The sequence below is a fragment of the Anopheles maculipalpis genome, chromosome 3RL, assembly GCF_943734695.1.
Source record: "Anopheles maculipalpis chromosome 3RL, idAnoMacuDA_375_x, whole genome shotgun sequence".
NCBI classification, from domain to species: Eukaryota; Metazoa; Arthropoda; class Insecta; order Diptera; family Culicidae; genus Anopheles; species Anopheles maculipalpis.
In genome coordinates, this window is record NC_064872.1 from 10,963,077 (window position 1) to 10,986,002 (window position 22,926).

Here is a 22,926-nt window from a genome sequence, read left to right on the forward strand (position 1 = left end):
AGATATTTTTTATTATATATAGCAGGATGTTGTCGAAATGCAAATGAATTAACACTGAAACATTAATGCAAAACAACAAAGGCCTTCAAACATAATTGCTCAACATAGCTGCTTATGATCGAATAGATACAGCCCTCCTCGACTGAGGAAATGAAAAACTAACATCTTTTGAAACCTCCCAGAAACCTCTCCTTCCCAAAAACCCAACGCACCAACCACGCCGTGCCACCAGTTCTTCCTTAAACTTGTCTGATGTCAATAGCGTTTCTTCTCCGCTAAAGTATTCAGTCTTTTGTAACAATCGGATTTTCACGCTTCGGCAAATATTGATTTGTCATCCCACCGTTCTTCGGTGCGAGGCTGTCTTGCTTCGCAGTTACAGATGTACACCCCGACAAGGAACCATCGTTCCCAGGACATTTGCATAGGTAAATATTTATCCTGCAGCGTTAACACAGTGGTAAGAAATTTTGTGAATTAAATTCATTTGATTTTTGCGGAATTCAATTTACTTATTCTTGCTGTCTTTCTCTCTCTCTCTCTCCGTACTAGAAGGGAAACGATTGTCAACGGACGGTGCTGTCTTTGAAACAGTGAAATTAATGAACCCGTCATTAGTGCTTTGTTGAGCAACACATTATCATCAGCGGGAAGTGTTGCTTGAAAACGATTGCATTAGCAAGGCAGCAGGAAAGGTGTCCTTTTTCGAACGACGTGTCTCGAGAGTACAGTTTTTCTTGAGCTTTTTCCAATATTTCGTCATATCGCTCACGACTCAGGGTGGCAGGACGGTGATGATGATTAGCATATCGCTGACGACGCACTTTGTTTTCCATAGTCCATCACACCTGCTGACGTTCTCGGCAGTACATTAGTGTTATGGGGTTAGCTTAGCGAAGGGCCCGCTACGACACCACGCACAACCATCGTGTCAAAGAGCGCGTGCATTGGTTACCAACCATCAGCAGGTATCAATCAACAGCGTATGAAAAATTCATAACTCTTTTTCACGAACGGATCCAGCTGTTGGATGCCGTCGATTTCGGCGTTCAGATCCAATACCGGAAATGCGAAGGCTTTTAGCAAATCTTGGCACATCGACGATAATCACGTGTGTTAGACGACAGGAAATGTATTCAAAATGAAAAAGAACCAAATTTTCGGAGAATAGTTGCACTTTTCGACAGGAACTCTTACACAATCTGCTATATTAATGCAATACGCTGACGTCCGCTAAGCACGCCAACGTGCTAAACACGCCATTGTTGAAAGAATTGTTTCTTCTTGTAAGGAAGCATAATACCCATAAAATTACAATATTTTATCAGTAGCTTTTTAAGATACATTTATTTAGAATATCAAAGGGAAATCGTTTATTAACAAACTCATAGACTAACGATGCATTTAGATGACTGCAAACTAAGTTGCATAACACAATCTGTCATACTTTCTCATGCATAGATTCTGGCACAAAACTGTCTCTTTAACAAAATTGGATTGCTTTTCCTTGATCACTGGGGTATCCATCCTGCTTAGCTATTAAATTTCATCCACTCTGCTTCGTTCAGTTATGCATAGATTCTTCGGATAAAACAATGCACTTAGCGCAAGACGAATGAATAAACATCAATTAAGCCAACATCTTCTCGGGCGGAAAAGAAAAGGTTGATGATTAAGCGAACAGTACGCACAAAGGTATGGCGTGAAAAACTATTTTCGCTCTCGGCTTCGAAAGTACTTGTGCGCTACTTTAACACTTTCATCAGTACGGGCCTTGCCGGGTTGGCTTCCCTTTCAGTTTGATGTGCGCCAACTGTTGGCTGTCGAGGCTAAACGAGGGGAACTGATTCTTGGGAATATGGTATCATTTTTCTTAATTAAGTCGCTTCCGGTTCCGCTTCCAAAGCTAATTAGTTCCGTTTTCTTCAACACCTAGTTTTGCGGGATTTTTTTTTTCTGTTTTGTTTTGTTTTTGTTTTGCACCCTCTTCTATGCATAAACAGTCGCCTTGCGTAGCGTCCAAGGAACCGGCACCGTGCTTGATACCTTCTCTCGAGATAGTGTTGCGGATTGTCAACAACGGTACAGTATGAAAGCTGACGAATGAAGCAAATCTCGCGAGCATTTCAACCGTCAATCTCATGTTTATGGCTTAATTCCGGTTGACTAAATGGATGCTAAACTACTAATCATCGTCTTAATGAGGAGGTAGATTATTCCGTACTGCCTTTATATGTAGCCCGTTTGCTGGGCTTTGTTTTGCGATTAATAAATCAACCTTTTTTTTTTGGTGGCTTGAATGCGGAAGAATCCGATTCTCCACATTGATACCTTTTATTCGAATTTTTGTTGCAGACATTTCTGTGACTTGTTTAAAGTAGACTACATTAGCTACTTCAAATTATGATTAAAAATAAACATAAATCTTCACACAATTCTGTCTCCATCCTTCATTTCATTATAACGATCATTAGGATCGTAAACTCTAACCTCGGTCATTCACTTTTGTTTTGCGCATAGCCAGGTTTACTACCCCTACACAGCAGAAAAACACCCGTCAACAAGCACGCTGCTCACACTTAATGGCCAATCATAACCGGAACGAGAAATAGAAGACAGAAACAGGCAAAAGCGGCATAACAAAACAAAAAAGCAAAATGGGTCTCACACTGATAGCCGAAAAACTTTACCCAGCTTACAGTGCATGAAAATAAAGCACAAGAAGTTCACGGGAACGATCTTATATCGTAATTTTTTATTAGCTCCCGTCATAGCATCCATAAAACCGGGCTCCAGTATACTGCAGAATGGTACAAACGAAAAAATCCAAAATTTCTGCTCTACATGTACCTGCTACTGCTCAACCAGACAGGAGAAAAACGCTTCACGAATGCATCTGTCTCCTCGAAAACTTGCGTGCTTTTGAAGAAAGAATAAGGATTTCTTACTGCCTCTAGTGTTACACGTACTGCGAACTTCCAGCAGCTCACGAATGGGGGTGTTTGGTTTCTTATTTTTAACGAATTTTCAGTTCTTTCCCTCACCGGCCAAGAATTAAGCGAGACCGAACCATGTCATTTATGCATTCCAACACCAGCAGGGTGTCAGCAACGTAATTATTTCTATGACCCTTGCCACCAATTAAATCCAACATCTTGAAAGTTTTTTTTTTCTTCTCTTTCTTAAACTTAATTCTCACACCCGACAGACCGCTTTATCATATGGTTTGTGCGTCTGCCCAGCAGTGAAAGTGGAAAGTTTTTATTTCTTTTTCGTCGTATTTGGTCGAGGTCCGAGGAACTGTACTTGGTAGTTCGCTTTAAGAAGATAATAATGTTCATGTGCTGCTCAACCATCGTATCTTCCTGGCAAAGTGACACCGAGCAGGAAACCATGCGTGCGACGATATTTGAAACAGTGAGACTTCAATTTATATTTCACTTTGAGAAGGGTGGTGGTATAAAATTGGGTCGTCTTTGTTTGGCAAACTAACTAACGCGACCAAGGTATCATTTCTTGCTGCGGCGAGATTGAGTCCGATTGAATCTTTGTGCTAATGAAGTAGTAAAACTTTATGTGCTTTAGAGACTACTTTCAGACTAATGTACTAACAGTTAAACACTGGTAGTATCACGCACGCTCACGTCTTTTTCGTGAATGACAGTGTTCGTCCGGATTTAACCAAAAATACGTTGTACATGCTATTTCGAATTATTAAGACTCTTTCCTGGATATGTTCCACAATGTAATTTTGTTCGTTTCGTTATTTTTATAATTCAACCGTTCTTGGGTTTCTATGCTGTGCATTCGGAGCCATGGGTTCGGAGTTCTTCTTCTTAGCTTAATGACCTCTAAGGTCACGCCGGTCATCGAATGGCTTACTAGACTTGCCGATACCACGTAGTTGAATAGTTAGTCCTCCCTGCTCGAGGACGGTCCGGATGGAATTTGAGAACCCCGCTCCTGACGTTTGAAGACTGGCGCCACTTTCGCATATACCACCGGGCCATAGTTCTCGGAGGAGAGCGGTTTGGAAATGTATAACTTATTTTTGGAGCCTGGTGGAGCCGGTTTACGGCAACAGAGCCGTTTCTTCCGTCACAAATATGGGAAGAATTTTCTATCTATTATTTCTATAATTTTTACCAGAACGTTATTTTAACGTCGTCACTTACAACTTTTTCATATTCTCCAAACCTAAATATACTCAGGAAAACCAAAAACAACTACAGGATGACTGTTTAACTCTGTAAAAGTACCAGCAATAAGTGAGGAAGCACAAAAAATTTCGGCATATCCTGTGTCATCAAAAATGTTACTAAATGAATCATGAAAATTTCCTTCTTTACGTGAGATAATGTTTTACGACCTTTATTCATCCCATTAGCCGTTAAAGGTTTAAGACAGCATATATTTCATTCCAATGGCATTCCATCATACAACTTGCACCACTCAGTACTGCACTGCAAAGAAATTGTAATGCTCCTCCAATCATCAGCAAATCGTGTTTAATGTTGTGTATCTTTTTGACTTAATCAAAATCCATCAAAACAATTATTGCAAAATGATTCTGGTTTTGAATTGCTGCATGGGCAACAGCAAATGATGAGATAATAGGATGGAAGGAAAAGGGAAAAATCTTCAATACCCGTCCAGATCTATCATTCCGATACGCTATTTTTCCCGCAGTACCGATACTGCTGCGAGGGAAAATAATAATTTCCTGTCCAATCAGTCGCATCCTTCCTGCCAAGCCTGGGCATCTTATTTCACTGGGCCGCACAACCACAACCGCCTCCCCACGGTTTCACCGATTAATGCTAACGAAATAACGCGCACTTCTCAACCGACTCGCAGGACGAGGGAGGGTTGATGGCTATGACGTTTCGTGAGATGCAGATAAAATCATCAAAGTGCAGTAATATCCACTGCAGGATTATCGATTCCCTGCTTGGTGGATGACTGTGCTCTGTTTTTATCATATTCCGATCGTCGGGACATCAGGAACAGCGCACTGAAACGAAAGGTAAATTGAAACCCACCATCATCAGCAGCATCATCAGCGTCGTCACCGTCATCATCGTCGTCGCACGTCGAAATGGATCGAGCGGAGTGGGTGGGGGCGACGCATGCAAACGGGTGTCTCCGCGAGGGAAAGTTCCTATTACCCGTATTCGCATGCAACCGAGCACGGAAAATCGGAACCATCCGGGCGGCCGTTGGTAGCTTAAAACTTACCCATAAATTCCCAGGGAGACCAGCAGAAACGCTTCGCTGAGTAGGAACACACTGCCAACGAAGAACGATTGGCTCTTCAAATAAACCGTGCTGTAGATCGTCGGATAGATGGCAACCTGAGCAGAATCCACAATTCCCAGTATGGACAGCATTTTTCCTGCAAGCGAGCATCACGGTAGCAAAAGAATGAAAGCGAAGCGTGAAATAAATGGGACCAATGTAATCGGAATACACACAACCCAAACTCCGCCACCTCCGATTCCCGCACCACTCCCTGTCCATATCAATAAATTCACCCCAGGACCGGTGTACTGTCGGAACCAATTTTCGTTCCTCCCCCTGTCGTGGCACAGGGCTCCCATCCTCCCACAGAACTTACCAATCTCATCCTGCCCGACCAGCTTCGATACGATGCTCCGGATTGCGATCATTTTACTGCCCTCGAACACATCGATCGAGGTGGCGACGTAGTACAGGTACGGTTTCAGGGTCGACACAGCAATGGCCTGCAGAATTACAGCAAAACAAAAAAAAGGAAACTTGCACAGTAAAAACGTACACGTACACGGTGCCGCCGGCGGCACAATTAGCTAAATTATTCCACCATCGGCATCGCCATGCCCAAACTTGTGGCGAAGGTTTCACCCCGTTCGGCACCTTCACACACGCGCACCCATGTTTATTACCATGATCGGTTTTCCCACCAGCGAGAAGCACACGGAAAACACACAAATCATCGCGTCCGAAACGCCGAGCCGTTTGCTCAGCACGCCCATAGCCAACAGGGTTCCCAGCATGGTCGTTAGCAGATCGTACGATATCCAGGTGCCGAGATTGGTTATCCAGTTGAACTGGACGTACGCTAGGATTGCGGCCGATTCCCCATCACCGAGCGCACCGTAGTTGATGAAGTACGCCAGCACGGTCAGGTACAGGATGTTCCGGCAATTGAAGTCCCGTTTTTTGAGAAACACTTTCACGCAATCCACCACCAGCCCTATGTCAAACAGCTGGCGTAAGGTTGTTTTGGACAATTTAGCATTTCCTGCGTTGGCCTGGTTGGCAGCGGTAGCTTTTAGGTCTGCTGGTTCCTTCAGGATGAACAACCCGTACAGAAGACCAATGCTGTCAGTGACTATACACAACGCACATAGTTCTGTAATTAGATAAAAATGTATAATTTAGCTAGCAAATCAAGGGCAAGTTCAAAGCATCGCTTCACTCACTAATAAATCCAAAGTACTTGAACAAATGTCCGCTGAAGAAGTTGGCCACGATCGGCACGGTTGCATACACAACGGCGGTGCACGCAAACCGAAATGTACGATCTTTCTCATCTGTACACACGGTCAGGTAGCTGTAAATGCCAGTGACTACCAACGGCACACCACCACTGAATGCAATTATTAGGTTCGGTAATATTCCTGCTACTTCCAGCGGTATTTCGCGCATAAATATAGCACTCAGAATGTATACTGTGGATAGACAAGACGAAAACAATCTTCTCAATCACGTTTGTTGCATCAAACAGATTCGATTAGGAGTTCAGTAATCAGACTTCTTTGTTCGCACATCCATCTTTCAACGGCATGGTCATTAGAAGATCATTATCAATCAAAATGCTCAACCGTCCAATAGCAATCATACTCACTGCTGAATGCCACGATATCTGCCGCGATCGGCACAAGAATGCAGGGTTTTCGCAGCCCAACACGATCGCTCCAACTGCCAGCAAACAGCAGCACTACCGCTTGCACAATACCCACTGAAACGATATGAACCAGCGCACAAGAGCAACGTATAAAGGAACTAAAACCGTCACTTCTCTTTTCCTCAACTCACCAACAATGCTGCGATACGAGTTCAAAAAAACTACCTCGTTCGTTGACTGTTGTTGAGCTTCACAAACTAAACTTCGAAACTCGCTAAAGTTCGCCACACCGGCAAGCGTTCGGTTGGTATCGTCCGGCTCGGAGCATATGTCATCATCCTCCAGCTCAACAAAATACTCACAGACCCGCAAGTCAGCACCGAGCTTGGTAGCGCAGGCCTACAAACAGAGCAACAACACGTCATACCTGGGGCGAAGCTTGAAGACAACTTACTCACGACCTCTCACCTTTTCGTACTCAAACACTTTAAACGCTGTACCGCAAACCACACCGAAGATGTAGAAAACGATCACCGGTTCGATGGTGATGAATTGCTTCACTTTGCTCCAGATCTCACCGACACGCGAAGACACACTTACGCTGCCACTTTCCATTTCACTGAAGCACTGTTCCAAAAAGTTACACTGCACGTTTGTGTTTTTTCGAACGTTAAAACCTCACCGAACGATCACAAACAATTTTTACTGCCTTCGAAACTGCTTCAAACATGTTTCGGTTGCGCTTGATTTAGAAAACAAGTTTGACGCGTGTGACGATGTCTAGCCGAAGTGCTAAAGCTTTTCTCGCCAAGAGTCTCTTCACCTACTGAGCTGTGCGTCGTAAACAAGAAGCTTACCAGCTTCGCGTTTTGCAGCTCACCAAACGTCACTACACGTTTTCACAACCACACACATTGCCATTTCTACAGATAAAAACAACAACGAGCATCATCTTCGGGGCACAAAATGACAAATATGTGAGGAAGCGTGTTTTGCTAAAACTCACCCGCAGAAAGAAACCGGTACTAGGTCTCAGCTGTTTCACGACCCCGCACAGCATCGCTGTGTTGGTGATGCTGCTGGATGGGTTTTCGATCGGTAAACATTCAAACAGGTTTTGAAGTTTTTCGAGCATGCTAACCATAATGAACTTCAGTGCTCCATGTGCCCGGAACTCGGGTTAAACCGGAATTCGCGACCAAACAGTTTGCCGGTGTGATGGGAAGGAGTTACTGATCTTGATTGGATAAAGGGCATCATTACAGGGTTGTCTTGGTGAAATAGTAAAGTAAAAACGGTCGAGAAACATTGCTGAAAATTGTCGACTTTCGGTTCGAATCGAAATTTCAGAACGTGAAACATAATCCAGATCTGCATTTACATGTTCCATAGCATTATAAAGAAAAAAAAAAGTTCAACCATTGCTAGTCCATCTTGAAAGCCCTGTATTGTCAATTGATGCCGGAGTTGGGTTGACCTTGAAGCATAAAAGTTAATATTGCCAAAAAATGCATAGTATGATTTTATTTATTTATTTCCAATATGACGGCTCTGTCAAGAGGCTCTTTCGTATGGTGGGCACACCGCATGTGTTCACCAATTTCACAGAGCTTTTTCTCCTTGGATTTTGCCTTATCCCGGGAATACTCAGTAGAAAAAATCAACGAAATCTTAGCCCAACTTGTTTATTTATTTATTTTTTTTATATATTTACAATTAATTATGACGGTACAATGCCATACTATCAACACCGCTTCTGATGACTAAATTATATGAACATATTTATAAGGCATTTCCCCTCTACATCAGAACTATTCCGGGCCCGTTAGAACCTACTTTTGAACCTACCCGCAAACTCCAAAATGCATTCACACTCTGGAACGCGATGCATGCAAACTCCGAAATCCAAAAACCCTAAACCTTTTTATTCCTTTGACAGCTTGTTCTTATTGCTAATAACTTAAAATAGCAATGGTCAACATTCTCTTTGATTACAATACATTTTCTTCTACGAAATGGCCGCGAAGTATGGCACCTTTGCCCGGTTGTACAGGTGTAATAGGCGCTAACCTATCTTGTCGAATGCCATGGGTTTTCTAATCGTTTCTTCGTCCTGGCGAATTGGAAAAATTTGCACGATGTATAAATTTGTCATTATGTGAATTGTGCTAATTATTCGGTAATACGAAAAGAAACGAAAATATGAAAAGCGCCCCGGTGAGCAATTCCGACTATTGCTTCTCTTATCGTTGCCAATATTCATACCTGTACTAATCTTAACCCAAATTGGTAAATGGTCTGGAACGGGCCAATACGTAATGAAGGTCCGTGAGGGGTTTGCCCACAGTAGGTTTTCAGAAAAAGTGTCCCGGTTTGTGGTAATAAATTTTTGCAGTATTCGTTCTTCATGTGCTTGTGCTAAAATTTTAGAATTTGTTATTTGTTCATCGACAATTGAATACTTATGTATCCTTGATGCACTCACGTCTACGTTCCAATTCCTCCTCTTTGTGGCGTTCTGAAAATAATCGCAGAAATCCACATCACATTCCCTCCTACATGGATCTTCTAGAGCGGTTATTGATTTGCTCCAAAATATGAGGTATTTTTTGCTGAACATTAAGCCAGTTTGTTTGCGGCTCCTGCATGTACTTCTGGATTTTAAGCAACTGGTCCTTCTACCGCGCAACCTTTGACCTTTGATGTGTATATTTTACTCAGCAAAAAGATTTCGCAACCGCATGAAACTTAATCATTAGAACTCAACTTAAAATCACACAAGCTGTCAAGGCAACCAGTTTCTTACCACACTATAGGCTCTACGTTGTTTAACATCGAAACAACAACGAAAGAGCTACACATCTTCAGACATATATGTCTGTTTTAATTACTCTCATCTCATCACATTGTAACATCGCAACCCCTTGCAAGACATCTCAATTTCTAGCCGAACATTCCCAACCTCTCACACGACGGGCGTCTTATTTCTCCGCTAGCTTAGGTTCACGTACCGTTCAAAAATAAATTTTCAATCAGCTTTTCTTCTCGGCTGCATTCAGTTTCTTCCTCCCATCTCGGGCGGTCGTACAGAAAATCGGAGCAAATTTATGGTTCCAAAGCTTCTCCTAAATACCGAGTCTAGACAACATCCCGAATAACAAAACATCTAACTTTCACCCCCGTATTCAATCGATGCAATTTTGTTTGCTGTATGCAAAATTCAGGTCCGGAAAAGGGCTATCGTATGGCGATGCCGTGAGATGCCGTGAGTATCGGCTACCACACATCGGTACACTGCCATTGAGCTTTCCCATGGTACTAAAAAGCATACAGGAAGAAGAAAACTACACGAACTAACGCTGGAACTCGTCGGTCGGTACACTCGGTCGGTTCACTTTGTGACGTGGGAATAAATTTTTAAAGTAAACAGCATCCTTTCGTGTCCGTCGTACGAAACACTAGAAATTGCATGAACGCTATTGAAAAACGATGTTCAATGTACAACTTTCCGGTCCAGTTTGAGCGAAAAAAAAAAGAAGCAAGGTGCAAGGAGTAAAACATGCAAAACACTGCAAATACTGCGACGTGATGGAATTCGTTGACCGTGTGTAACGGGAGCGAGCGAGAGTGAGTCCCAACCGGCTGTGCAGGAATATGCTTTTTGTTTTTAGTTTTTATTTTAGGAAACCAATATAATCCATTTCCCAAAGGGTTGGGTGGTTGGATTAGTGACCTCATTGTGGTTTCGGTTAGCATCGATCTTTGATGGTCGGCCACGTTCCAACTGGCGGGATCGGTGCTGCCATCAATAAAGCTTATTCTGCCCAGGCACAGAGGTGTTGGGTTTTAGCACTGTGGTTTATGCTGAGGTGTAGAAGATATTATAACAGATATTAATAATTAAGTGTTTGGCTGTAGGTGATGTAATGAAGTAAGCCCACCTGCAACCAACCGTTGAAATTTTGCAATTCATGCTCGGTTAAATTAAAATTAATTCAACTTAAATGGCCTCTGTTTGCTAATCGTGTGAAGAATGTCTTGGAAGTATGAACCATTTCTTGGGTGTTGAACAATTCACGAACTACTATTCTATTTCTAGAAAGTATTTAAAGACAAATCACCGGTAATAAACCTTCTTTTATGAGGTAAAAATTTCCAGCAAACTATGCCATTTTTCATGAAAGACGGCCGTGTGGGTCACCAGAATTTTATGCTAAAAAATAATAATTTCCTTTATGTTTGATTCCCGTCAACTTGTTTTTTTTTTATGGTGCAAAAGCACTGTCGTTGGGTTACCAAACGAATATTGCACTGCCACTATGTGCATAGTATTGCCAGACATTACTAGTTATCGTGGTACCAGATGACTCCTGCTTTGCGCTTCCTTACGTTTGCCTAGCTATAAAACTAACACGGAAGCAGCAGCGCATCAAGGAATTTCAAAAGGCAGTTTCCGATACCCAATATCTGGGCGATGTTTGACTTCGGGTGCAACGGGTGAAGCAAACACGATCCCAGCCAATAAACTTGTTCGCCCGTTGTACACACAAATAGCGCGATTCGCTTGCACTCCCATCCCAGCTGCTTTTGCAGGAGAAATGCAAATCCGTCCGCCCACAACTAGCTTTATTTCCTTGAAGCGCCACAGGAGATATCGAGTATATTGATCGTTTGTGGGGATGGAAATCAAAATGTCCTTTTGTGCCATGGAACGGTTCGCATACTCCAGCATAGCACAGTTTTCCAACGCACTGTTGGGCTGGTACATGGTCAAATAATATGTTTTGAATTTGTAAAAAACTACAGCTACCGTTGTTTGGAAAGGAACAATTTTTTTTAAGTCATCTAAGCATTACAATTGTTTAGCATTAGAAGAAATTAATATAACAAAAATTTATTTTGATTGTGAAATTTTCAACAATTTACAATGGAGACTATGTTTTTCCCTCAACTTTTAGTACAATAAAACGCAAGCCGGTTGTTTCTTTCGTACAAGTTTGCCCATAGTGAAATCCCCTTCACTAAACACTATGCAAACTACTCTCACGTGTTCGATTGAATCGTGCACAGCGATTTACAGGAGATATGATAATGAATGGTCAAACAAGCAGCTCGACAAATAGTCACATGCATCTTCGTTTTGTTTATTGATTTAAAATTCTACCACTACGGTGACCGAAGCAATTTTGTCATTTCGCCAGGCTTTGAGTGAATAAATTTTTTATGCACCCTGTCGGTGACACTTTCAATAAGCTCAAATTGGTAAGCTTTTTCAAACGCTGAAAAGAGATATCGTACCATCGGTAGCATTGAAAGACGAATCTCCCACTCCTGGCGCCATGCAGTATCCTTGCCTTTTGTATCCGTGTGTACTGGGGTGTGTTGATACAGTGGCTTATCTCGTTTTAGACACCGAGTGCGGGATGCAACCCACAACTGCCCGTCTGCTAACGAATCTGTTGATAATCCGGCTTTGATGCAATGCAATGCTCTTCGGCAAACATTGCAAACGGACGAAACGAAAAAGCAAGTTTGAGAATGAACTGTTTATACAGAAGTTATCAAATCAATTTATGTGGCCAAATTGAGAAATCGAATCTGATGCTGGGTATATGCGCAAATACTTCCGGCGTTCCGAGCTGTGGGTTTTCACCAACTTTTCACCATCTCCTCGCATCGGTCATCGGGCTTGATTTATGTGTGTTTACCGTGTACCCGTGATGGTGGTGGACGGGAAAAGGGTTAGGAATTGTTTGACAACTGCCATTTTGCTAGTTAGTTACGATAATACGGTGCTGAAATCCGGCAAGACTAATGCGTCCTTCGATGATCGTCAGTACAGTTAAACAGGGACATAAAGTAACAAAACGACGAACCTTTGCATCTACGTCGTACACATCGCCACCAATTCGATTTTTCATTCATACACTAGCTTCGCTATGCTCCTTCGTCCCAACCTCAGGGAGCCTTACTACGAAACGGTGAGGGTCTCGAGTCAAGTATGAATCACCTGACGGCGCGTGAAAAACTTTTCCCATTAATTTGGGTTTTCGGAGATTCAATTACACACCCTCACGGTTCGTCTTTTGTGCCTAGACTTGTGATAGTAATGCTCAGTGGTATGAGTTATCATGCTACTTAGACGTCAAGCTACTGACGATGCAGATAAAGTAGATTAGGACGATGAAAAAAATCACATTTTCTGCGTGGACCAAGCATTTCTTTGGCAGGTTTTTTTATTTTTTTATTTTTTGGACAGATATTAACTCCTGTCCAAACAATGTCACTTGATTGAGACGTTTAATTGCTGTTTAGTATTTACACTGTTCTATTTCCGTTGTATCCTGCATTTATAAATTCATTAAATTTATTTTATCCTGTTCCAAAATAACTCAACCAATTTTGAAGCAGAAAAACTAGAAGTAATTCTAAAATGCTATTATAGAAATAATCAAATTTTGACATTTTTGCTTTCAGTTCTACCCGAACATCCAGTTGTTCTGAGCCAGTGGGGTCAACAGCTAAACAGCTCAAAGCTTGGACCAAAGGAGGAAGGTGACGACATTGTGCTAACGTGTCGTGTTGTAGGAGGTAAGTAACATTTTGTTTGTAATATCCCAAATGTATGGTAAAGAAACTAAGTTATTGAAAAATTGCTTCATACGAACATTCAAATGAATCTGTGCGTTCGTCGCAAACCTCCCAATCAGGTATTTTGTATCCTATTACTGTCACAATCGTCCTGTCAACGCTGCCTGTTACTCGTTTGGCATCAGTTCGTGAAATTGATTGTAGCAGCAAACACAGCAGGAAACGCCACCAGAACCAGTTTCGATTCAATTTGAAGACACTACTTTCACATCATCAGAGAGTCCATCTACCTAATGCAATTATTGGCAGTTACTTTGCCGATAGTAGTACAACCGGATACACTCGACAGAAGAAGTTGCCTCCGACAACCGAGACTTCTCAAGAAGCAATTCCTAACCTCAATTAAACCGACCGAAACTACCGGCTCGAATCCGACGCTCGGTCCGTGGCAGGATTATTGCATCAAGTCCTTCATCTCAGCTCGGGCTGCACCGGTGAATGAAACGGGCTGTTCTCCCAGGAAACTTCAGCATAATTTCCAGCTGAACACTTGCTAGCCTGGGCCAGCTGGCCGTCTTGCAGCGTCACGAAGGCGTACATTTTACACTGATAATGACAGAAGTTTAATTGATTCATTAGTATGCAAGACTTACACAACCGGAAACGCAGAATTCAACCTCACTCGTTCTTAAGCTCCGGTACCCGTCACTATCTTAACTTGTCCATCCCCTTCAGTGCTTCGAACCGTTTGGAGCATTCTTCCGGCGTGCACCAGACCCAAGGTACACGCCACGTAGGGTACGTTAGGTACACCCTCTTACAACCGTAAGGGGTCCAAAAACACCGGTTCCCTGCGCTGGCATCAAACATCATGCAACTATTGTGCCGTTGGGAACCTTTGACGACGAGCCCCGCAGGGGATTCGCAAGTCATTGCTACCGTTCCTACATCAGATCCATCGATGGACCTAGATTGCAAAACCCAGATAATCTACGTTGGGAAAAGACCGTAAAATTGAATCTTAAATCGGTACTGGGTGGGACGGATTGTCCTACCGAAAACCACATCCCAAGTGGGATGCTTTTGTTGTGCCCACTGGTAGTCTGGTGCCATCACACGGCAGAGGAGCAGAAAGGGAGAAGAGACATTTCAAACGCACAACACCCGATGCAGTGCTGCAATGGTGGAAGTAAATCACAATTCTCAATTTAGTCAGAAGAATGATTTCAAGGGCACGTGCTGCTAGCGTTGCTTTGCTCGGTAATTTAATTTGATATACTATCAGATCATCTTAAAACCATTTCTAGGAACATGTTGAATGGAAGAATGATGTTTTTTTATGATAAAAATAACAGCCTTGTGAATGAAATACCTAAGACAACGAATTATCAATCATTCTAATCATCATTATCAAAATTAATTCCAAATTTGGTCTAATATGTAAACAAAACAAACACTAAAATAAAGCATTGTTCCCTGAAGAACATAGCCTCTTTAAATTTAATTATTCAAACCAATTTCAATTGTTCATTCATTTTTTCAGGCTTAAAATAGTGTATTTAATTTAAAGCGACCGTTAGATTGTTCAACGTATTTGTGATTTTTTGGCCAGTCTGGTAAGCCCTCAAATCATAAACTTTTAAATAAATTGCATAGATTCTCTTATCCACGTTCAATAACGAAACATTTGTGGAAAGATAATTAAAAAAAATGAATGTTATCTGTTGTCTGTTGAAGGGCACTAGGCGCCTCCATGAGAAAGTGCATTTGTTGTTTTAACTAGATGTTGGCAAATTCTCCTGCTTCACATGAAACTCAAATATATTTACGACAAATTATTTTCACAGAAGTTATCGACAGTATAATGGATTACACTTTTAGTACAAAAGTAATAAGTAAAATGATTATTACGATCATCTCGTTTAGCAATTAAAAGGGAACACCAACAGCCCTCTCTCAACTTTGCTAGACTGTCCTCACATGGACAATAAAGTTCTTGACCGTCGCAACAGCACATGCATATGTAGTGTCACCTCATGTATGCAATACACTAAAGTACACACACGGTCGCCTGTTGAGCATGTGCAAAGCTGACCAAAACTGTACGCTGAATAAATTCATTATTCTGCCTTCTCTCAAACTTCCCCCATACACACACACACAGTGTCACATAGTCATGTTAAATTCATGAAACAAACAAATTCAACGAAAGACCACACATAACCATTTCGATACATTTCCTCCGATGAGCGAGCATGCCGATGAGCTTTAGTGTGAGGGTGAGTCTTCGAAGTCTTCGTTACATTCTTTCGCAAACCACTCATTCGCTACTTCAAGTATGAAACCAAAAATGCCCCAATAACGTCGGCATAGAGCACGCGCAGTATTTTAAAACTAAACCCCAAAGTCATGGGAGTGACTTTTTAGCTCGCCGTTTTGAAAACTTCCCACCCGTATGGCGGTCCGTACTACAAAAAGCATTGCATTTACTGGTATTTACGATTCTTCAAGTCTACTCCTGGAGGGAAGGGTTGCGGGGTGGAAATTTGCTTTCCACAACACCACGATTACCTGTTCACGCTAAGCACGGAAAGTTTTTCATGTATGCAAACAGTTGATAACACTACGAACTGCCTCGGCCTTCTTCTGAAGCTTTCTCATTCACAAAGCGAACAATTTCTGCCGAACCGTAAAGCTTACGGAAAGGATTTTAAATAAGAGGATAAGTGCAGCAAACAAAACTTCTTCAAAGCAAAGTGCGACGCACTCTTACACACACACATACACTCATACACAGACGGTACGGGTATGCCGTTCAAGAGCTGGCCCTGTTAAAGACATGGCGAAGGAAAAACGCACTATACATGCGACCATGCGACCACCGTGAGGAATGGCACACACACACACACACACACACACACACACACACACACACACACACACGATCCAGCAAGAGGAACGATAGAATTTTGTGCAAAAGTTATGGTTTAGTTTATACACAACTTTTCGTCGCCTGCATCCACACAAAACTCACCGAAACGGCGTCGCTGTATGGCACACATACGCATACGCTGAAGCCCGTTCCAGCTCTACCGGATAGGTTTCAAACTCTTTTCGTCACCTTTCTGCTCGAACTAGCCGGTGCGGGCTGGGAGGTTTAGCAAAGAGCTATTTCCGGTGGAGTAATGAATGCCTCCGTATTCCTCGGAAAGTGAGTGTGAGTGTGATGATGCTCTTGAACAGTTTAACTTATCCATTGCCTTTGCTCTGCGTATGATTGAAAAATGTTTTATTATTAAAGTTAAAGTTTGCCCGACAGCTTCATAACCGGGCGCCCTAGGAAGGAAATGAAATGATTTCAGTTTTGTAACTGTTTCATACGCTCCATTTATGTGCCATACATTATTGTTGGGAAGGCAACATTATTCCAAAATATCTTTAGCTGTAGAATGTAAATAAATTGTTCTTTCAAGTGTGTTTACTAGAATATTTACATGACGATACAAAATAATAATTAATCGCCATGTTATCTTCAAAGTCAAGAACACTTTCCAAATGAATGCAACTAAAGCAATAGATAAAGTTGTCTTTCCCCAATATATAATAGACGTTGAGTTGCGGCTTTATGCTCATGATTCACCAAAACTAAAAAGGAATGATGAAAAAACCTAAAACTGGATGTACAGAAAAAAACTAACAAACAAATATACTCCAACATGCCTTGCATGATCCTAAGAAAGTAGCGTTCTTGTCCGAATTGATAAATAGTTTAACGTTTTTGCAGCAGCAGCAGCAGCAGCAGCAGTACAGTGTCAGAATAAATCGCATAGGCTGATGAAGCTACGAGCCCTCCGTCCATCGAGCCACCGCATGTCATTTATCATTATTCTCAGCCTCAACAATCTAAGAAGCTTCCACTCACCGATGAACGGTTGGCAAAAGTATCGTTTGGCAGTAAATATGATGAAGATATTTGAGGCCTCACAGTCGTTCACGAGTGCGGTCAACACGGGGGCCTTTCCCGTGCCTTTTACAGTGGCTTTCCGCCTGGACAGTAACGCCGAGTAGAATGCGTCCGTCCGGCGTATGGTATTTATGAACCTAACCCTTAACCATTGTATCGATTAATCATTTTCCAGACACCGATGTACGGTGGTTCCTTGTGGTTTGGAAAACCAACCAACCAACCAACCATTTTCACCGTACTCGCTTGATGTTCATGAAATTCAACTTCACACGACCTTCGTGCATCGACCAAACGTACGCTTGGCGACGACTCGAAATTTCAGCAGCATCCAAAATTCCAACCAGTGTTGCTCTTGTTGCTGAAAACACCTGTCCCAAACAACCATACTCAGCATGCGTGCTCGGTACGAGAAGCTGGTGTCCTGATTTGAAGATTTATTAAATCGGCACTACTCACCGATTTATCACCGTTCAATCAACATCATCGATTCGTTGATTTGGGAAGCGCCGAGTAAAACGTTTCTCGTGGGAGAATTGATGCCCGAGAAAGGCGTTCGTTGTCGGTGGCAAGATCGGTCCTTCTGCATGCTACAGTACTTGCCTAGCCGAACCTAAAATGCCACCGAACGGTAACCAATGTCCAAGCTGGATGCTGGACTGGACTCACACACGGTATCGGCCCTCTGTACGGGTAAATAATTTAATTAGCCTGCCAATCACAATTCCATCACTCATCAAACCCGCCCAATATGTTTCCGTTTCAACTGATTCGCGTCAAACATCGGCACCTAATTCGCTTCTACCGCTTCCTCATCCGTTTTTCGGTAGGTTCCGGAATTTTGGGATTGAAATTAATGATCCTTACCGTACGGTGCATCAGGTGCATCAATTTCGCACAGAGCTTCGTTCATGGTGAACTTGTTCGCAAGTGCAGCGCAGATTTAACATGATTGAACAGTGTTAAAAATCTCAAATGCTTTGTATGATATAAGGTTCATGATTAAATTAAATTCAGGTACTTTCAACTAAAAATAGTTCATCAAAATCCATTTTAAATGTGTTGGTCAATATACTTCGTACCTTTAAACCCAGTATTAAAAGCACAGCACGAGAACTGTAAAATTTGTTTTTCAGAAATTATCCTGAATTTTTGAATGAATATCTGTAGCAATTCCTGTACAATTTATTGCATACTTAACTGGTAATAGTATCAATAATATAAAAAAACGCGAGGACTTCTGGCGTATTAGTAGCGGCAACAATCCTTCACACGACACGAACCGTTTATCAAATCCCATCCGGAAAGCTCCAAGTTTTTTTCCATCTTAGAGATAGACTCCATGGTTGAACTTAAGTGAAGAGCATCAAAAAACGCCAGTAAACAGATAATAAAAAGTTAGTAAACTAAGGTGCCGTAGTGGTTCACCAATAATATTTAAAGGTTATTTTAAATATTGAGCTTCTAGTCTAAAATTTTTCTCGTATTGATCAATAGTTTTTTTCCCATTAATTAAAATAAACAAACTCAATGCATGTGAGTAAAATACGAATGTGAAATAGTTTGACTAACGTTGATTGCGGTATCCATCGACAGGCTAGGATTTACGCACAACCACTATAAATATTGGCAAAGCACCAAACGGTGTAAGGCGACCGGGACTATAGTTCCGTCCATGGATTGCCCCCACCATGCGCTGTATCATTCTGTCTGTGGCCGGAAAAGCCTGGCCGGAAGTGTGCTACGTAAAGCATAACGTCCACCATCAACGACCCCTGAACTGACCGCTGGAAGTAAATGGGAAATAAATTGGTTTTTCATCCATCCTTCCAATATTGGAATTAAAAGTCTTCTGCACACTCGGGACGTGCCTGGTGCTCTCGTACGATACCGCCCTGCTCGGTATTTGGCGCTGGCCCGATATTAGGACTAAAAACGTGATAATCGATCGAAGGATGGTCAAATGGGCGAAGGTTGATCGGATGACCATCACCATCAGCGTCCACGCTAGCTGTCCGAAAATGGCCCCATTCTATCTCAAATCGAATGATCAGCTTTACGGAAGCCCATCCGATTATGGCACACACACACACACACACACACGCACTAGCTACATCTATGGTCGCCCTCCTGTAGTGAAGCTTTTTTGGATGATGTTTTGTCTGAGATTTTCCAACCGGGCGCGTAAATAGCTAGGGGAAAACAAAGACAATGGCAGCAAAGAGAAGAGCAAAAAAAAAACAAACGACACAGAAATTCTTGCCACAAACGTGTACAACGCCGATCTAAGGAAAGGAATGAACAGAATGAACTGGCAAACATCGTTCGTGGCTGGGATGACGTTCACCTACTAGAATGTCGCCCGAATCCGCATCGCTTCCGACTGAACGAAGAACCGTGTCCGTGTCCTGCATCATGAATCGTCTGATTGGATTCAGTGGTTTATGACACGCATTCCTTGGGGAATGATTAAATTTTTTCCCATTTCTTACTACTGTATCCCTTCAATATGTATTTTTTTGTTTTGTTTCATTTTCACTCTGCTTTCACTGTCCCGGGGTTGGGAAAAAAATGTTAATTTCTTTTCTCAGTCTTTAGTCCTTTGATCTTTTTTTTTCTGTCAAACTGCCACAAAAAGTCATTTTTCTGGGCGTCTTTAGATCATTTTTTGGATAGTTTCTATCGACCATTGCTAACGCTGGACATGTTGAGCTGGACAGCCTGGACAGCCTTCAAAGTGAACGTCATGCTGAGCACTGACCAAAGAAATAGCATCCGAAAATCGTAGTATTTGTAAGGCAAAAGGATTTTCGTCATCCAAAAGCTAACAAAACACTAATGACTACATTCTATGCTACGCAACTAAATAGTTCTGTAAGCTTACACTGAAACCAATCGTTCCATATCCGAGTTCACTTTTAATATATAATTTTGTGCTGCTGAATAGTTTTGCCACCCAACTTTAAAATTGCAACAGTTCAAGGAGCACTACAGTTTCATATCGAGAAGCATTTTCCAACCGTTTTATCATGCTAACGCTGGTTTATGTATGATTTTTTCCTCCCAGTGCTCCAAAGAAATCCCACCGTCCAGCCAGCCACCACTAGAACCTGGTCCCGTGCCCTGCGGTTTTCGCTTCATATTTCAATGACATTGGTGAAAACATTACGATACGCCTGGGAGATTCTTTTTGATCTACAATCGCACTGAGCCCTCCTTTGCCCTTGTGTTTTTTTTTACCCGTTTCCGTTTGCATACCGTTCGCCATCAGAATGCTGCAAATCTTGCTTCTTACCAAACAATTCGCCCGCTCGAGCGTGGTTGCATTGCAGCGCACGAAACGCTAAAGATACCGAACGCTGCCGTACAGATGCACCGTTGCCAAGGGGAAACTAATAATATGAAAATATTATCTTCGCGCAATAATGTTGAAATATGGTGCTTTTGATAACGAAGCAACACACAAACACTCACACAACAAAGGAAGAAAAAAAAAGCTACGACAACAATACAGCACACCTACTTGTACACCGCGGTGTACAACAGAACGCGAACAGCGAACATGAAGACTATTTCTCGGGACCATAATTTAACATGATCACCCATCACATGCCCATCGGCGCCCGGCCATTCCCTGCCCACATACCTTTCGGTCTGTCGCGCCCAAACAGCTTCCTACTAAGCCCTCGCAAATGGCGATAAAGCGAAAACCGTTTCGTATTAAAGTGGCAGGATTTACAGCGTGATAGGAAGCTGCAGAGCAACAACGCCAGCGCGCGCAAAAAAGAAAAAACGAGCGCTTAAAAATAGCCCGTTCCCATGCGTACACAATGCGTTCGAATAAACGCATACAAGTGTGACACGGCCTAGCAGCAGCACGTCGATTATGCTTACGTTGCCCACAAGCGGCCCAGAGCCGCCCAAACCTTACTGTAATGTATCGCGCTTTTATGTGACAAAATGTGCCCATTCGCAGGCGTCATATATCTCAATCCGGATTTTTCCCCGGTCGGATATTTCCCACGACAACTTCGTGTCCCTCGCACTCCCTCAAGCTGTTCATCTCATCTCCACCCAGCCAGCGTTCCACCTGCTGAGCTTACAGAAAAAAAAAACACACACATACACATACACACCGTTGTTCTTGTGCTGGATCATGAAGCCTGTTGTTGCATGGGCTCGTGGCATAAGCGGCAGAAAGCGCACGGGCAGGGCACACACGCACACAGCTCAAACGTGTCACAGATTTACATATTTCGTGCAAATAAATTTCTCCGATAGCGTTGATGGAATTCATCCCGCCGAAAATCTGTGTCCGTCGTAGTTGTTTTTGCTCCCTTGTAAAACCCTGATATCTAACCGGGCCAGGAACCTACCCCCGGAAGGGATGGTGAAGGGGAAAGTGTAAAGAATGATAGAAAATTGGTTTGTGAAGTCTCGCCGCCGCAGTCCTAGATTGAGTACGCGACAAAAACCTCGGCATCGGCGAGATCGGCATGATAAACAAAGTAATTGTACCTACGGTGGATCGTGTGTGTCTGTGTGTGTGTGTGTGTTTTTTTTTTCTGTGCGCCATTTTCGATGGTGCTCCTGAGCGGAAATGACTCACGAAGTAATGCATACCGGTGCGGTGGTATTGACACGATAATCACATGTCAACCGTGACAGCTCCGGAGACTGCTGTCACTTATGTGTTCTGCAGTAACTACTCAAACACTTGCTTCCTTCAATTCGTTTCTCATTCGTCAGATGCGTTTTTTGTTAACGTTTTTTTTTTCATCAACCACATTGCTTAATTGTCTGCGCTCTTTTACATTACATTATTTACTTTAATTACGTGTGCCTGTTGCAGTAAGTTTAATGAAGCAATAAAGGATTTGATATTATGTTATATATAATTACGAAAAGTATTCAAATTACACTGAAAATAACAATAATCAATGTGGCTGGATAGTTTACAATGTTACGAGAAGAGTAGCTTATGCTTATTTTGTATATTTAAATTAGCAAGTTTACATCTTATTCGAGTAATATAGTACCTCATACTTATAAACTTCTTAAGTTTTAAATAGTGTAAAGCACAGGGTAATAAAGTCCTCTGTAAGATTTGTAATTTATTAACGGATTGAAGATATAGAGCACAGAATCGTCCAGAAAAGATTTGATCCCGTGTGAAGACTGGCGCCGCTGTACTCTTTAGCACCGAACCACCCAAAAGCAGAATATTAGTTCTAGTTTAATGCAGGACTGTCATATTGTTGTAGTGTTCTTTGAGAGGTTTTGAATCGTGTTTTATTTAATTATTTATAATTAATTATGACGATACAGTGCCGTATTGTAAACACCGATTGTGATGACTAAATTGTATAAACAAAGTGATAAGGCATTTCCTTCTTATTCTTCGGCTTATCCAGGACACACTCGGTAATTCAGATTTTAAATTATTGGGTATGTATTTCCCCTCTGACCTAAATGATGTCCT

The 22,926-nt window shown here is 42.2% G+C and overlaps 2 protein-coding genes across 2 annotated transcripts in view; one reads left to right on the forward strand and one right to left on the reverse strand.

The window, feature by feature from the left end:
- LOC126564015 (CD166 antigen-like) overlaps positions 1 to 22,926 on the forward strand; it is a 128,859-nt gene that overhangs the window by 68,298 nt on the left and 37,635 nt on the right. The window contains exon 5 of the mRNA XM_050220916.1: positions 13,367 to 13,480. Coding sequence (XP_050076873.1) covers positions 13,367 to 13,480 — 114 coding nt within the window. The remainder of the gene's footprint in view (positions 1 to 13,366; positions 13,481 to 22,926) is intronic.
- Positions 4,877 to 7,504, reverse strand: LOC126564589 (uncharacterized). The gene is made up of 8 exons (XM_050221667.1): positions 7,358 to 7,504; positions 7,081 to 7,288; positions 6,890 to 7,003; positions 6,465 to 6,713; positions 5,925 to 6,394; positions 5,618 to 5,744; positions 5,239 to 5,395; positions 4,877 to 5,014 (listed from the first exon to the last, which is right to left on the reverse strand). Exons 1-8 carry the CDS (start codon positions 7,502 to 7,504, stop codon positions 4,909 to 4,911), a joined length of 1,578 nt encoding a protein of 525 aa, XP_050077624.1. The 3' UTR covers positions 4,877 to 4,908.